The 15243-nt window shown below is 42.5% G+C and overlaps 1 protein-coding gene across 4 annotated transcripts in view; it reads right to left on the bottom strand.

Annotated features, from left to right (window-relative positions):
- Nucleotides 1–2914: 2914 nt before the first annotated feature.
- Nucleotides 2915–15243, bottom strand: part of fermt2 (FERM domain containing kindlin 2) — a 34922-nt gene continuing 22593 nt past the window's right edge. For 2 of the 4 annotated variants that reach the window (XM_072364893.1, XM_072364895.1), the window contains 12 exons: nt 14807–15032; nt 14565–14667; nt 14137–14244; nt 11861–11995; nt 11256–11305; nt 10555–10679; nt 10317–10423; nt 10007–10225; nt 7013–7033; nt 5989–6113; nt 5716–5857; nt 2915–5406 (listed from right to left, as the gene is read on the bottom strand). In XM_072364893.1, coding sequence (XP_072220994.1) covers nt 5233–5406; nt 5716–5857; nt 5989–6113; nt 7013–7033; nt 10007–10225; nt 10317–10423; nt 10555–10679; nt 11256–11305; nt 11861–11995; nt 14137–14244; nt 14565–14667; nt 14807–15032 — 1535 coding nt within the window. In that variant the 3' untranslated portion in view covers nt 2915–5232. The remainder of the gene's footprint in view (nt 5407–5715; nt 5858–5988; nt 6114–7012; nt 7034–10006; nt 10226–10316; nt 10424–10554; nt 10680–11255; nt 11306–11860; nt 11996–14136; nt 14245–14564; nt 14668–14806; nt 15033–15243) is intronic. The other 2 variants (XM_072364894.1, XM_072364896.1) reach the window with 1 other exon arrangement.

Below are 15243 nucleotides of genomic sequence, written 5' to 3'. Positions count from 1 at the left end.
TGACATTATCCATAGCACTCGGTTGACTGCAGGCAAAAGGAGTGAATGTCAGAAACACTTTCCCAGACAGAGAGCTCCATGACATTCAGACTGACGTTAAACGGTAATGAGCCACCAGAAAGCAGCACCGCTCCTGCCTGTAACTGAACTATGCAGTCGTTTCAACTACCAAGTTTCTGTTCAAACGGCAACAGGTGCTACTTCTTTCCTTCTATTGTGCTACTTCTTTTATGTTTGCACTTCCTGCAATAGTAAGAATTGTTCACGAGTAGCACAACCTCGAAATGTCAACTTCAAGTCTCTTCCCACATTTTCTTCTCTCACATAAAGGACTTCATCCACCCAGCATCGTCCCTTGGGGGGGGGGGCTCAGGAATTCCACGTCAGTGGGTGGAGTCATCGTCAAGATGTCTTTACTTCCCAAACAAACTCTGAGGACAATGTGCTAGATCCCACTAGAGTATTGAGCTAAATATAGGGAATATCAGAGGCTTCAAAGAAAGGCAGAAAGACACAGTAGTTCAATTGAGGCATTCTTCCCATCTAGATCCCATCTAAAAATGAGCTCTGAGTGGCTGAGTGCTTCAGATGGTTTTTTGGAAGTGAAATGAGGCAAATGTGACAGTTTAAGGTTTGGATTAAGACCAATTTTCCACAGCAACAGGCTGCTCTTCAGTGCATTGTTCTCATTCTGATATTGGGTGTGGGGAGCTTACAGGTCTTACAGGTTTTGCAGGTTTTTAAGATCATCAGACTTAAAAGCACAAATTTCAATGACAATAAAGTCTCTCAAATAAGTGGACCCAGAAATACTGCCACACCCGAATGACACTAGATGAAAAGAAATTTGCTGCAATTGTGTTATCTTCAGGGGACATCAGTTGTTTATTCATTTTTTTTAAATCATCATCTTTAAAGTCTTTCTATAGCTTTCCTTATTGAACCAATGTGATGACATTCCACAAGTCTGATGCTATTGTGAACATCAGTTAGTGATTGAAGCTCCCCACTCACCACTAACACCTTCATAGCCCAGCTGCTCAGCAATGGACAGACGGAGGTAAGCTCTGTCAACTGGAGAGGAATGAGTAAAAACCGGCGAATAGACAGACTGTCGGCAGACATTCTCTATCCAGTCTCCCCCTCAATCTGCCCCTTGTTTTTTGCTAGGATGCAGTAAGCAGGTTTGAATGCACAGACATAAATCTGTCGCAGGAGGTGGAGAGCAGTAATCCTTTCTATTGCTACACTGCCCTCTAGTGGACAAATATACTCGGTACATTATCACGAAGATTTAGGGAAGTAAAAGTTATTTGAATTTTAGATGCATTCTACATCATAGTGTTAACTCAGGAGGCTTCATTTTGTAGGGTTCCACAGTGTGTGACATACATAAAATGTAGCCCCACATCTGAAGCTGATTTACTTTTGCCACACCGGCTGCACAGCTCTGCATTTTCACAGTTTAATCCATCAGTCAGTGACATTGATCCACACAACCAGCTCATAAGTGAACAGGCACACCATGTTAAGCTGCCATTTATACACAAATGTATTCGTGCAATAGCTGGCAGCAACTTAAACATGCTAACATCGTTTGCGAGCGAGCGCACAGTTAAATGCACCTACAACTTCATGTGTGTCACAGAACGATGACAATGAAGACGCAGCATGTAAAGGCCTAACATGGATTTATACAGAACAGACAACTTAGCAATGAACCCATTTAAAACTGTGTCTTTAGGCTATCTGTTACTATCAAGCTGTGACAAAGACCCCTCATTTGTTCCAATTTCTTTGGGTTAAATATTTGAAAAAAGTCCGATAAGTATAAAAAAATTATGTTTTTTTTATTCTCAGCATGTTATGTAATGCATCTCAGAGAACGGAACAAAAGGCAGCCAACATCCAAGGAAGAACTTTGGAATGTCCTTCAAGAAGACTGCAGAACATTTCCTGAAGACAACTAAAAGAAAGTACAAGAAAATGTGTCTGAGGATTCAGGCTGACAATCATGGGGTTTTTTTTAGAATTCCTGTTTTTGCCTTATTTACTGTATTTTTGTGTGTCTATTCCTGATTTCCTGGCAATAATTAAAGGAATGAGGGGTGGCTTAAGACTTCTGCTTAGAATTGAACATCTAGTTAGAGCAGTACTGGCCATCCTCCTGAAGTGACTCCATGGATAGTACCACGTTACAGTTTAACCCTGAAATGAGATATGCAAGCGTTCCTGACATGCCACAGAGGTTATCAGTGGAATTCAGTGTTTCGAAAGCACGAGTACGCTTCCACCCCCAGGGAATGGCGTCCATGAAAGAAAGAAAAAAAAAAAAAAAACACTTTTTGGTTTCAGGCTCCAATCTGCAAGACTAAGTTTTGTTAAAAGAAATAAATCCTGATGAATACAGGGAACACACATCTTCAATCAGATGAGATGGAGCTAAATTTGGCAGTTTTCGCACCAAACTGTCCGGGACTGCCTGAGTGAATGCTTTGTCCTCACAGTGAAGCACGGTGGTGGGAGTGTGGTGATGTGGGGCTGTATAAAGGCAAACTGTTCCGGGGACAAAAAAAAAACTAAAAGGTGATTTACATAATGGACAGTACTGCACATACACTATATAACAGTGTTGAAACGATCCAATGTGCTCAGCCAGAGGCTTCCTCAGCTCCACTGTAAAAGAAAGTTACACAATAATAACTCCAGCCACAGAATAACAATAACACTTATTTCTTTCAATGCCTGACTGAATTATTGATTTTTATATATACATATATATACACATATACATATATATATATACATATATACATATACATATACATATATATAAATATACACACACACATATATATATATATATATACACACACACATTTTTTTTTCCAAATCAGGGTCGGACTGCAATCAGTTTAAATAAAAATTACTTTATTATTTTTTTTAAAATAAATGCATTTTTACAGTCAGAAAAACAGCAGGACATGCACCGCTGCTCCGGACACTGGAGGCAAACAACATCAGAGACGGAAGGAAAAAAAATAGATAAAAGGGCTTGACTTTATCTTAACAGTTAAATTTGTTTACTAATTTGTCTCAAACTCCAGGGTTTCCTTCATGTGATTTCATGAGAAAAATGGCGTACTTCACTCGTGACAAAAAAAAGAAGGCAATTAAGTGAAGCGTTTTAAAAAGCGCTACGCCAAACAAAGCAGCAGCACAGATGAGGAATCACTGTCAGTTTTTAAAAAAAAAATTAGATAAAAAATCTGTGGCGCATTAGAAGAGACGGCACAAAATTCAACAAAACTACGCACGAATGCAAGAATAACAGGGTTGAACCGTGTATAAATCTATAATTTAGAGGGGGAAAATATCGACAAACAACTTAACCAAGCCTGGAGTTTGAGACTAGTGTCATCTTCATACATATTCATATATAACTTCATCTGAACGAACAAAAAAACCAGTCAGTTAAACTACAACATACGCAGGCACAACTCTGAAGACGACACATGTTGACAGATGGCTTACCCCCTTTCCCTGAAAGGAAAAAACCTCCAAATCCCCTCCAAAGCAGAAAACAACTGTACAACTCTATAAAATGTTTGTGTTTTTACATTAGTTACAAAAAAGTAATACTTCATTTATATATCCTTCATACTAAGGACAGAGCCCCCAAAAATAAAATAAAAAAATAACAATTAAAAAAAAAAAAAAACAGAAAATAATTGCATATTCATTTTATTTATTTAGTTTTTTTAAATCTGTGACCTTTTGCTGGTGTGTATTCATAACAACGATATAATACTATATGGTGTGAGAAACAGAGTTGCGTTAGTGTAGGAGGTGCTAACAAGGGATTGTGATAGCGTCCCTTCTGGTGTAAAAGACTTCGCAAATGACACATCTGTGGTTTCAAATCTCCGGTCGCTATAGTCGAGCATGCGGTTGAGTGGCTGCTTAAAACTGGGGCCAAAAAAAAAAACAAAAAAACAGGCAGGTCTGGCAAATTAATACTGCTCTTTGGCACATCACTGTGCGCCCAGCAGTTATAAGATGAAAGAGACTCGCTGCTTACAGTTTGAAAGAAAAATGTATCGATGTGTCATCTTAAAAGTTAGCATCACACTTTTTATTTTTTTTAATTTTATTCTTTTTAAAAGCTTATTAACACCTGCCAATGGAATGAGACGGTTTTTTAATCTACTTTAGTACATCCCCAAACGGAAGTTTTTAGTCTTTAAGGGAGACCAAATGACTTTTTAAAGATGAAACTTTTTTACCGAAAGAGCATTTACATCAGCGTGGAAACGAGGCTCTCATCACCCAGAGCGCTCATCCCAGTGCGTTGAACCGTAGGGTGTTCTCAGACATGCTCGCCATCCGCAGTCTAATACAATCTGTCAACTGATACATATTCAAAGGGGGAGACTCGCCGGGGAGGACGCCAGTTGTGGAACAGACGACACACATCAGAGGCAAACGGAAATTTCACAACAGCTTATTCATTAACAGGACTGCATACTGAGAAGTGCTTACGTGTGACTTCAAAGAGATTAAACAATTAATAGAGAGGACAGGATGGACATGTAGGGCTGCAATGAGTGGCCACAGCTGTTACGGATCCCCTTTTGATGCAGATGAAGTCCCTCTTTTACGATAAATAATCAGATGCAACAGCCAGCAGCGGTGTCACTTTCATCCCAACTGTTTAATGACAGTTTGATGCCAGCTCCTTTCGTCCAGGTGTGAAAGAGAAATGGTGGGGAAGAAGAAGAAGAAGAAGAGCAAAGAGAAAGAAAAAAAAAAAAAAAAAAAAGACTCTTTGGGTTTAAATCTGATGCTTGATTAAAGGGTTGTCGAGGACGTAAGTTGGTGGCCATCGTTCCAGGAGGAGAGGAGAGAGGTGGTGGTTCAGGGTAGTGTAAGGCTTCTGCTTAACCGCACCAGTTCACGTGGACTCTGTCCACAAGAGGATTAGTGTAGTGATAAATGACCTTGTCAGCATGAATGCAAAAAACAAAGACCCCAAAAACAGTAACAATAAAAACTGTGTCAGCCATGGCAATAATGGTGCTGTTTTGGACTCTTCAGCACAGTTTCAAACACTTAAAAAGACAGAGAAACAGAATAAAATAAACGAATACCATTCAGTTCCACCTCCCACCCGAGCCACTCCCCTCCTGGCCCCTGACCTACAATCGCTGACCCCTGCTGATCCGGGGCCGCTCAGACCCAGCCGCTGGTCAGCTTATAGAACATTTCCTCATCTAGCGACTCGTTCTGGTCCTTGGCGCGAGTCGACAGGAAGATGTAACCGCCGATGAACTCGTGGACCACCTTGCAGTCCACCTCGGCACAGATGAAAGACAGACTCGGCTCGTCTGCAAATTCCACCGTCACCTGAGCACACAGAGCACATCAGCCGCACTTTGGTGAAAACTAAAAATAAGTACACGATCCTGACGATGTACCGCAGACAACAGGATCTCTACCACAGCAGTTGGTTCGCTGACATTATGCATTTCCCTGAAGACTTTTAATATAAAAACAGCTCTCAAACTGAGGTCTCCAATAATCAGCTAAAGGTTTTTGGCACCTTGAAACCCTCAGTTTGACCGTACGATGTTAACAAATAAATAAAACATTAAAAAAAAAGTCATTATTCATTATAAGATGAAGCTGATTTAGAACTTCTTGTGGGTTCTTTACCATTTTGATCTCCCAGTTAACATTCCACTGCTTCATGTTGCTGAAGCGCCAGGTCTTGATAGCATCTCCTGTGTGGGCATCCATCCGGATCAAACGATTGTAGGTGATTCCAATCAGCTCCTCCTTCTTTCCACCCTGGAACCTGCACAAGAGTAAGAGATACAGTTTTACTGTGAAATCAAATAAAAGTGTGTAAACCTGTCAAGACACGCAACTAAGGTCGCGTGGGAGCGACATTTGATTTAGTTCTGATTTTTAGTTAGCAAACCGTACTTTGCAAGGAAATGAGTGATTCCAAACTCAGGCAGGGACTGCCATGCCTGGATGAAGCGCATCTTGGCCTCAATGAGACTCATCTGGGCCACATTCTGGTGGGCTTCAAGAATCCGGGCTGAAATCTGGAAAATACACAAGCACACACATGACCTTTGAATATTCTCCGGTCATTGAAGTCATAACCCACACGCCCGTAAACAAACCCATCCCGTCACCACACCCAAATCCACACGCAACACCCCAAATGTGTAAACAAGCAGTGGCCGACTCCGTGAAGCCATCAGAAACGACGGAGCCACAAATAACAAGAGAACCTTCACAGCGCTATTTCACGCAGCTAGAAAACAAAACAAATATAAAACGCCAGCTCCTCCAGGGGTGAGATTAAGGTTAGTGAGCCAGAAAAGCTTTCAAACTACGTGAGTGTGCATGCATACATTCAAGTAATTCCCAAAGATGCAAAGTGGACAGAATTTCCAGAAGAAGCAGTGTTCCCTCTCTGTCCTTTATAGAAATTATAGACTTAAAGCTTTCAACTAATTCTGAATTCATCCAGTTTTTCTCCTGCTGGCTGACAAAATCTCTATGAAATACCTTAAACTTTCACAGTGCTGTGACCGATCACTTACCTCCAGAAGTCTGTTGCCTATGCTTTACATATCATACAGACTTGGATAGAAATCAGTCTCTATCAAAGTGGCAAAATAGAATTCAAAAACACGTCTGAACGCTCATTAATCTGAATCCTGAGAGACTTCGAAGCGAGTTAACGAGACTAAAGCATTATGCAGACGCTATAATGTTGTCTCAGTATTTCTATGAGTTACTCCCTAGTTTTACAGCCCCGGTAACAAGCTGCAGCTAAAGACAAACAACAAACAGAAGCGTTTTTCTACTCTACCGAGACAGCGATTATGACTTGTTATTCTTAATTGTTAGGCGGGACGACCCCGACACAAAACGTTAACACAATCATGCACTTATCTAAGACTTGAAGACGCCCAGTGGACACATAACTTACCAAGTCCCTGATATAGCCTGGCTGAAGAGGGGAGGAGGGGAGGGGAAGATACAGAGGTATGACAGAGATGCGGACGAGAAGAGAGAAAGGACAGTTTGGAGAAAGAGAACAAGCAATTAAGATCACTGTCAAGGGAGGACAGATAAAAAATTAAATATAAATTAAAAAAAATGACTATGCAGGATGCCACAGCTGTAATAAAAGAGCATAGTTGGAAGAAGGGCTGCAAAGATGAGGCATCATGCAGCATACTGCCACAAACAGGAGAATCCAGCAGCAATCAGAGAATGTGCATGTTTTAACAGAAAAGAGGAAGAAAAAATAAATAAAACTGTTGTATAGCACTGCATTAGTGAAATAGGCACCATGGCCGGATATTTCAGGTCTCGCTCAGGTCTATTTATTTTCTAAAGACTTCCACAGAGAGTTAAGGACAATCACAAAGCCTGTTATTGCTCGTTCATCCACAAGAGGGCGACATGTACCAACAGCAGTGGAAGCAGTGAGATCTTTCTCAAAGATACAGGAGTTGTTTTCCAGTGCATTTTTTTTTTTTTTTGTATTAATGCATGAATAGGACCAGAAACTACTGCAGTCCATGTAATCTAAAAAAATCCTGTGTACGCATCCGCTTGAAGCTCTAGCACGGAAGTCTCCTCGGTCAGATCTTGCAACAGGAAGTCCAGTTTAAGGAGCGATGGGGAGGGGTTGCAGCTGACTAAAGAGTTAACCGTTTTTTTCCCAGATAGTTTTCCCACGCAGCATTCCCAAGCAAGGCTCATTTCCTGATGCCCCACGCCCACTACACGGGTACCGACACACACATGTAGTAAACCATTATTGCACAAAACATAGATGAGAAAGGGTTTGATGTGTCGGAAGCTGGTCCAAAAAACCGCCACAGACAGACGCATATCCTGCTGGACTGATACTCCCAGTACAAAAATATATATCCGAAGAAGAAGAAGAAAAATGGCTCCAATTTGAGCTTTATGTTCCCCGTTAGCCTCTAACCTGGAAAGTTCAGTTTCTTGGCTGATGGCTTCGTTACCCTAACCAGGACAAAAGAAGAATAACACTTCACACTTTGCATCTGCAGCTCCCACAGATTCTGAAAGCCTAATGTAGCGCACGGGAGCCAACATTTCTTACAGCTAGCCTGATTCCCCAATACATAATACAGCCAGGAAACCCGTGTATCGTTTTCCCTGAAACTGATGAGGAAAAGGAAACCAAGAGTTATTGAACGGTGTGGCTGAATAGAGCACAAAATACAGAATGAGGCCAGTTCAGCAGAAGTGAATGGAAAGGTGGACTAAAGATTCTCCCTTGTGGGAGAAGACAAATTGGCCAGACAAATTGTGTCAATTTAACTACATGACCTGGATTTGGGAATGTCTGTACAGAAAACATCATGTGCTGCACATGCAGAAGGGCTTGAAGGGTATTTTCTTACATTTCTTAAAAGAACGAGAACTGCAACTATATCAACTACATTCTTTATTCTGTCATTCAGGATCAACTGTGACTTTTAGGACAGTTGAACTTTAAAGGAAACGCTGGCTCTGATGCCCATTCTGAACCATAAGAAGCAACGTGGACTTTGACGAACGGAGAAATCGCACCAGAGCTCGTTTCAATCAAACCGTTCAGGTGCAGCGTGTGTTCAGAAGGACCGTAGTAAAGCACATCCTTCCAGCCCTCTGCTTGTACAGTGGTCCACCATGACAAGTTTCTGCTGCATAAAGACTAATGCTGAGGCCAATTTGCAAGTCATTTAAATAATTACTGTTCTAATAGTATTTAATAAACAAGGATGACTGATGTTTTCTAACTCATCGTGGCTGATTGCCAACATCGATACACATTTTTCTTCCACATAATTGCAAAGAGCATCAAGTCTTTCCTGTAGTGGAACTGACGCATCAAAACGCCTTTTCTCATCATCACGGGTATACAAATTCATTTTTATGTAACAACTTAAAGAATGCTGTAAACTAGGATGAACGAGAGTGGATTTTTGTTGAGTTCAACTCTGAGGCCTTGATGCTCGCTCCATCACTGTACATCTACTTTGGTACTTTGTGGTGAATCCCTTCTCAAACATTCCTGGTTTCAAATCCATTCCTACTCCTCTTATCTGTCATCTGTCTCCACATCTCATTCTAGCCATCCATGATATTTCAGGCTGTGGTTCAGACCATTTCTGAGTCATCACTTACTGTACCAGCCGCTTCCTGACATCCTTCCAGCCCTCTGGCAACATTCCACATTTCTACAACAACTTAAACAAATCCAGATTGAGTAAGCAAGCTTTGGGGGGGGGGGGGGGGGGGGGGGGGGGGGGGGGGGGGGCAGCTGCCTACATTACCCATCCCCAACTAACATGGCCATGGCAGCTGTGTACTCAGCTGTTGTAGTGTGGACACTGCAGCCTATTTGTTTGCATGCAAATCTGCTAAGCATGCTGTAGAATCTTCCTAACGCTTCAAAGGAAATGTGCTCATTGTTAACAATCAAATATTACACCTGGTTATTAAGGTCGCCTGTGGCATACTGCCGTCCTTTCCACACTGCTGTGCATTAATACTGTTTTCATTGCTGCATAAAGTGCGCATCCATAAGGGATCACTGAGGTCTTTGTCCTTCGAGCCTTTTGTCTACAAGCAGACTGAGAACCAGAGAAGAAACGTTGTTACAGTTTGACGTAAGTGGATTTGAAGCAAACATTTTTAGCCTTTTGGACGCTCGTTGACCTGCTTTTCCCTCGATTGGAGGGAGCTGGGGTGAAGAACTGGAGGAGAGTAAAGAAGGGGGTGTAGAGCCTACATTCCAGCGCAAGACAACTCTGATGTCAGGAGGTGTCTGTCTGAGAAGCATCACATGCTTCTCCGTGTAACTCCAACACGAAACACGCCCCCCCTGTATAATACACAACAGACACAATAGCTACTTGTATTTTGTTAGGTTGAACAGACAGATGACAAGGCTTACCTGCTTGTTCTTGTACTTCTTAAGATAACGTGGCGACACCAGACACTCCGGGTTGATGTCAGTGGTGATTGGTTCAATGAACTGAGGGTCAGGGTTCATGTGCTGCATCTTGAGGAAGGACAGAATGTTCTGGACCTCCAGGTTGTACGAGCTGTCGGCCATGGTCTTGCCTTTGGAGGCCAAGCGACACGCAGCCATCCAGTGAGCATACTGTTTCTCCTGGAGACGAAAAAAGGCAAACATAATAAAGGCATCGGAAAAGAAAGAGGCAAAGAAAACACAATAAAGGGTGCGCTAACTTCAACCTTACAGTGTCGCACCGAAGCCAGATCTCATTCATGCCATCTGCCACTGGGATTAGCAACTTGATGTTGAATTTCTGACCCGAGATATTAACATCTGGCGTTACCTCGCAACCTAAACAAGACGCCAGAGTGCAGACGGGAAGAAGACGTCAAAGGTCACACCCATAAAATACTTTGAGCAGAGCATGAGCATTACATAAGATTTCTGGTGAGTTAGTAGATCGATGTAATGCGTGTCCGCACCTCTCAGGTTCATCTGGTGAGCAGGTGTCCCGTGTGACTCCTCTTTACTCTTGTAACAAGAAATTGTGATGTCCTTGAATGTGCACCAGTACTGCTTGTAGCCCTTCAGCGTCAGTTTCTTGGGTCTAGAAATTTAAGGCAGACAAGAGACACGTCAGAGATCAGATGGAAAAACGCTCATTTTCTTTAATGGTGGTGAACAGGAAGACTGGGGGGAGGGGAGTTTATAAAGGAGCACAAAGAGGAGAGGAGAGAGATTCAAAAGTGCAAAGTCAGCGAGGTGAATAGGAAAGCAGCCAGCTCTGTGGAAAACTATTAAACAGGAAATGCCCCTTCATATCATCCCACCCCCCCCACCCCCAAGTTTATACTGTACATTTTATGAGACAACCTCCCCAGGGGCCACCTGCCTGTCAGCAAAGTCTTCTTGCCAAAAATGGATAGGATTCAAAATACGCTTTGTCCAGCTCTAAAAAGCCAAACTAAAAGCTCACCCCCAGCAGATAGTCTTTGGCACACAATCAGCCTATTACTCTGATGCAAAACAGGCAAGAATTCTCTCTTACTGAACCAGAAAAGATTGCCTCATGGCTCTGTTAAGTCTCACAATCTCTTAGATAGGACCGAGATCTTTACATCTTTACATTCAGTCGAAGCGCACATGGTGTAGTGGGATCAGGTAGTTCTGGAAATTAACTTACTTAAAGACTTTGACATAGTCCGCTAGCTCGGGAATAGATGTGATGTCACCCTAGGAGGAAAAGGAAAAACCCCATTGTTAGTGCAAGTGTGGAAGATTTTTATCTAAAAGAATAAGAACACGGATAAGCATTAAATACAAAACAAAAGATAATCTCATTCTCGACTTTGTACGTTTTCAATGTCACTGTGGAGCAGAGTGTGCTAAAGACAACATTTCTTATGTAATATTTCTGAAGAGTTTCCTTTTCCAAGCTGTGTAAACTTAGCAGCATTCCCAGCTTGGGCTGTTGGGCACCATAAATATATCAAATGCAGCCCTTACTGGGTCTGTGGTGTCGAACCCCTCACAATCCCAACTCTTAGTCAGATTCAGGCCATATAAATAACGGTGTGAAATTTAGCACCGATGCATTGTCTGAGTAGATTTCCACTGGTGTCTTTATACTGCTGAAACAAAAAGGCGTAAAAAAACAGTGCCAAGCCTTCACCATTGGGAAGAAAAATGTACACAATGATGCTTTAAATGGACAAAAGGACATGAGCGCGTTTAGCCCACACCGAAAAAATTGACGTGGTGGTGGGGATTCTGTTAGCGATCTCATACCAATGTGTTGGATGTCTTCCCTCCCTCCAAAGTGATCTCCAGGTCAGACAGGGCCGCATCCACCTCATCCACCTCCTTCTCGCTGTTATTCATGTGGTTGTCCGAGGACATGATCGAGAGCTTGTTGATGTGGTACTGGCCAAAGAAAGGAAGAAAAAGGATGCCCAAGTTAGGACCACGTTTATCACCGAATCATTTCAAGTGCGAACCCCACAGAATCCAACGGTTCCATCTCTACAGCACATCTGCAAGCATGAAACCCTCGACCAACAACTAAAGAGGCCTCGAGATTTAAAAAAAAAAGAAAAGAAAAGAAAAAGAACAAACACACTTCGGGTTGTAAGAAGAGTACCAGATGTAGGTAGACTTTGTTGCCAACGGTAACTTGCTCCAACAACTTGGTCCACACTTTTGCTGATTTTTATTAAGTTTGCTGCGATTCGTGCTACCGATGCAAAAATCCCCCAACTTCCTCTATTAAAAGGGGATCTGGTCTGCGATAATTGCCATATAAATACTTTAGGATCGGTTGCCATTTCTGTTAACATGTGCTGCCAGTGCACCGTCGAGTTTGGCAGGTACGTCTTTTCTTTTTTTCAGGATGGGACGACGATGACTAGTTACCACGCAGAGTAAATGAATGATGCTTATCCACCAGGTTAATGAGCACTGTGGTTTGGATAATGTGTTCATAGCACGCCTTGGAACTGTGACACACAATAAAATCATTTTCACTGGGTACACTGGGTACAGACGCGTTTCTTGCAACAACGGAAACATCAATTCATCCGGATAGGGTCATTACAGAAAACCCTGGTGTGAGTCACAGGCACTAAATGCAGCTTGTTGACAAATGTTATTTATAATATCTCATCACCAGCTCCCCACCAATATATGAATGAACAGCTGCTGAGAGGGTGAGAGCGACAGAACGGGATTTAGGAGAAAGACGAGAGGTATGAGTTGGCAGGATCTGTGACAACAGAGCTCGATATGACACTTCGATGTTCCGCTTCTTCATTCTGTCAAGTTTTTATTGTTTTTCTTTCTTTCTTTTTTTTACCACAACCTTAGGAGGCTGGTTTCCTGTTTGCGTGTGAGACAGTGACGTCAGTCACTGTTTTTGACTCGACTACCTAATTTCTGCGAACTGCCAAGGGAAACATCCAGGTGACGGAATGTCAACACTCAGCAGCGGTTTACTGGAGTTGAACGATCATTGCTCTTTATTTAGACCCTCGTATCCCTTAACGGTGAAACCTTAGCCAAAATCCCTGAGCTCAAGCAAGCGACACCCAGACGTGGCTAACAAAGTGCTAAAAGACAGGTAGCAACAGAGCTTTGACCAGTCTAAACACCCGACGCGGGTCAGGGAAAAGTAACAAGAGCCCCGTCAGGTGCAATTATAGCTGGTCTAATGAAAACACGCCTAACACCGAAGAGTGTCAGTGGGCTTTTAAAAGGAATGTGAGCAGGTCTATGAGACCTGCTTCTTGCTGGGGTGGGTGGTCTGCACTAAGACATGGGATCCTGTGGCACAAGATGCACTATAATTACCCTTAGGGTGAGAACAGGGTGGCGTCCTCAGGTCTTGGCACCCACAGTTTATGAGGGTCAGAAATAGCGAGCGCTCTACCTTCAGACTACACGTGGCAACATGAGGGATTGAAAGGGGTTAACATCTGTATATCACTCAACTGTTCCCCTTTCACTGGCAGCCCGTCTAGTGCGAACATGGCTGATCACCCAATGGGAGCTAAGATGTGCCGCGGCACTCCACAACCTTGAACGAGATAAAGCTGGTATGGAGAATGGGTCCCTCTTCTATCGTTCTGCTATTTCCTTTTCCTTCTCTTTGCCTAAATTAGAAACTTGAGCGCAACCAGTGTATTTATAATCCATAGGTATATAATCCTTGGCGTTTTCTCACTTTTTTAAAATTTATGCCACAACTCATTACGTTAATTGTTGTCAATTCATATTGTTGTCTTCATTTTTTGCAAAAGCTAAATAACAATAATTTCTAGGAACAAAGCAAAGAATAAATGGAGTTGATTGATGTGAAAATATGCTGAGAATCCCTGAGGGAACAATTGTGATAATGCCCCTGTGAACTCATTCTGCAACAGTACACAACAGCCAAGCTTTAGTATGAATGCTGTTGCAGAACTGGTGGCCATATGGCTCTTCAAATGTCAGACTGTTACACCACGAATGCTGAAACAGGACGATCAAGAACTTAAAAAACAAAAAACAACAACACCTGGTCTTCTTACCTGCAGGGCAGCAAACATCATCATTTCCTCCTCTGTGCATTCAATTTCCTCCAGCAGGATGGCCCACTTGGACTGTTCGTAGAGCTGGTTTACCCGGATTGCATCATACTGAAAACACAGGACAACAGGGCATGCGCTGAATAATTCATTCAAGTTAAATATGTTTTCATCAGATAGTGAGGAAACAAAAATCTGACACCTTAATGGTCAGTACAGTTTCATATGTACCGTTTCATATTACAGTTAGATCATTATATGCCATGTGTCCATTTAATTTATAAAGCACATTTAAATAAAACATGAGTGCAAAACAAGAAGAAAAAAATAAAATCTCCTTCTCTTTTCTTCATTTGTATGGCATGATGTTAAATACGGTGCTCCCAGCTGGCTTTAAAGTGAACTTGTGCTGCTTTTTCTGTGGAACGTACCTTAGGGTTGAGGTCAAAGAAACTGTGGTATTTAAACCTCAGGAGCAGCACCTCATTCTCCTTTACATCTTGCTCCATGAGAGACCTGGATGAGTCCAACCACCTGCAGAGACAGCACATACACGGTTGGTGAGATAATGGTGAAATGCAGTCGCTTTCCACTGTTTCAATCAGCTGCAGAGATCTAAATAACTCCACAACCACCACGGTTGAGCCAAACCACTAAGCAAACGTCGTCTCACCCCTGATTGATCTTGGCTTTGTCCAACAAGGATTGGGGCTTGTAGAGTTTGACCAGGATGTCTGGTGAGGAAATCGGCTGGCTGACAGCAAGGATGCTGGGATTGCCCTCGGACAGAGGACTGTCCCCGAACCAGGCTGTGGTGGGCGACAGGGGGCTGCCGTCCCTAGAGTCGTAGGTGGGGGTCATAGTCTTGCTGTATAAGCCTGGACTAGAGTAGATGCTCCCTGTAAAAACACAGGCATCAATTAATTCCCTGACGGATGAAAATGGAAGATACCAACAGCAAAAATGCAAGTGCTTATTGGAAGATTTATCCCCCTAATCGGTTGCCTTATATTAGCACAATTCAATTAAGTGTATATTTACAAATGCATAGCTAAAATAGCATCATGGGGAAAAAGGGGTGACACCTCTCAAAAAGCACACGGGGTTGCA

Source organism: Leuresthes tenuis, unplaced genomic scaffold, assembly GCF_036924035.1.
Source record: "Leuresthes tenuis unplaced genomic scaffold, fLeuTen1.0.hap1 SCAF_15, whole genome shotgun sequence".
Classification (NCBI taxonomy): domain Eukaryota; kingdom Metazoa; phylum Chordata; class Actinopteri; order Atheriniformes; family Atherinopsidae; genus Leuresthes; species Leuresthes tenuis.
This window is presented reverse-complemented; position numbering and strand designations above follow the sequence as displayed.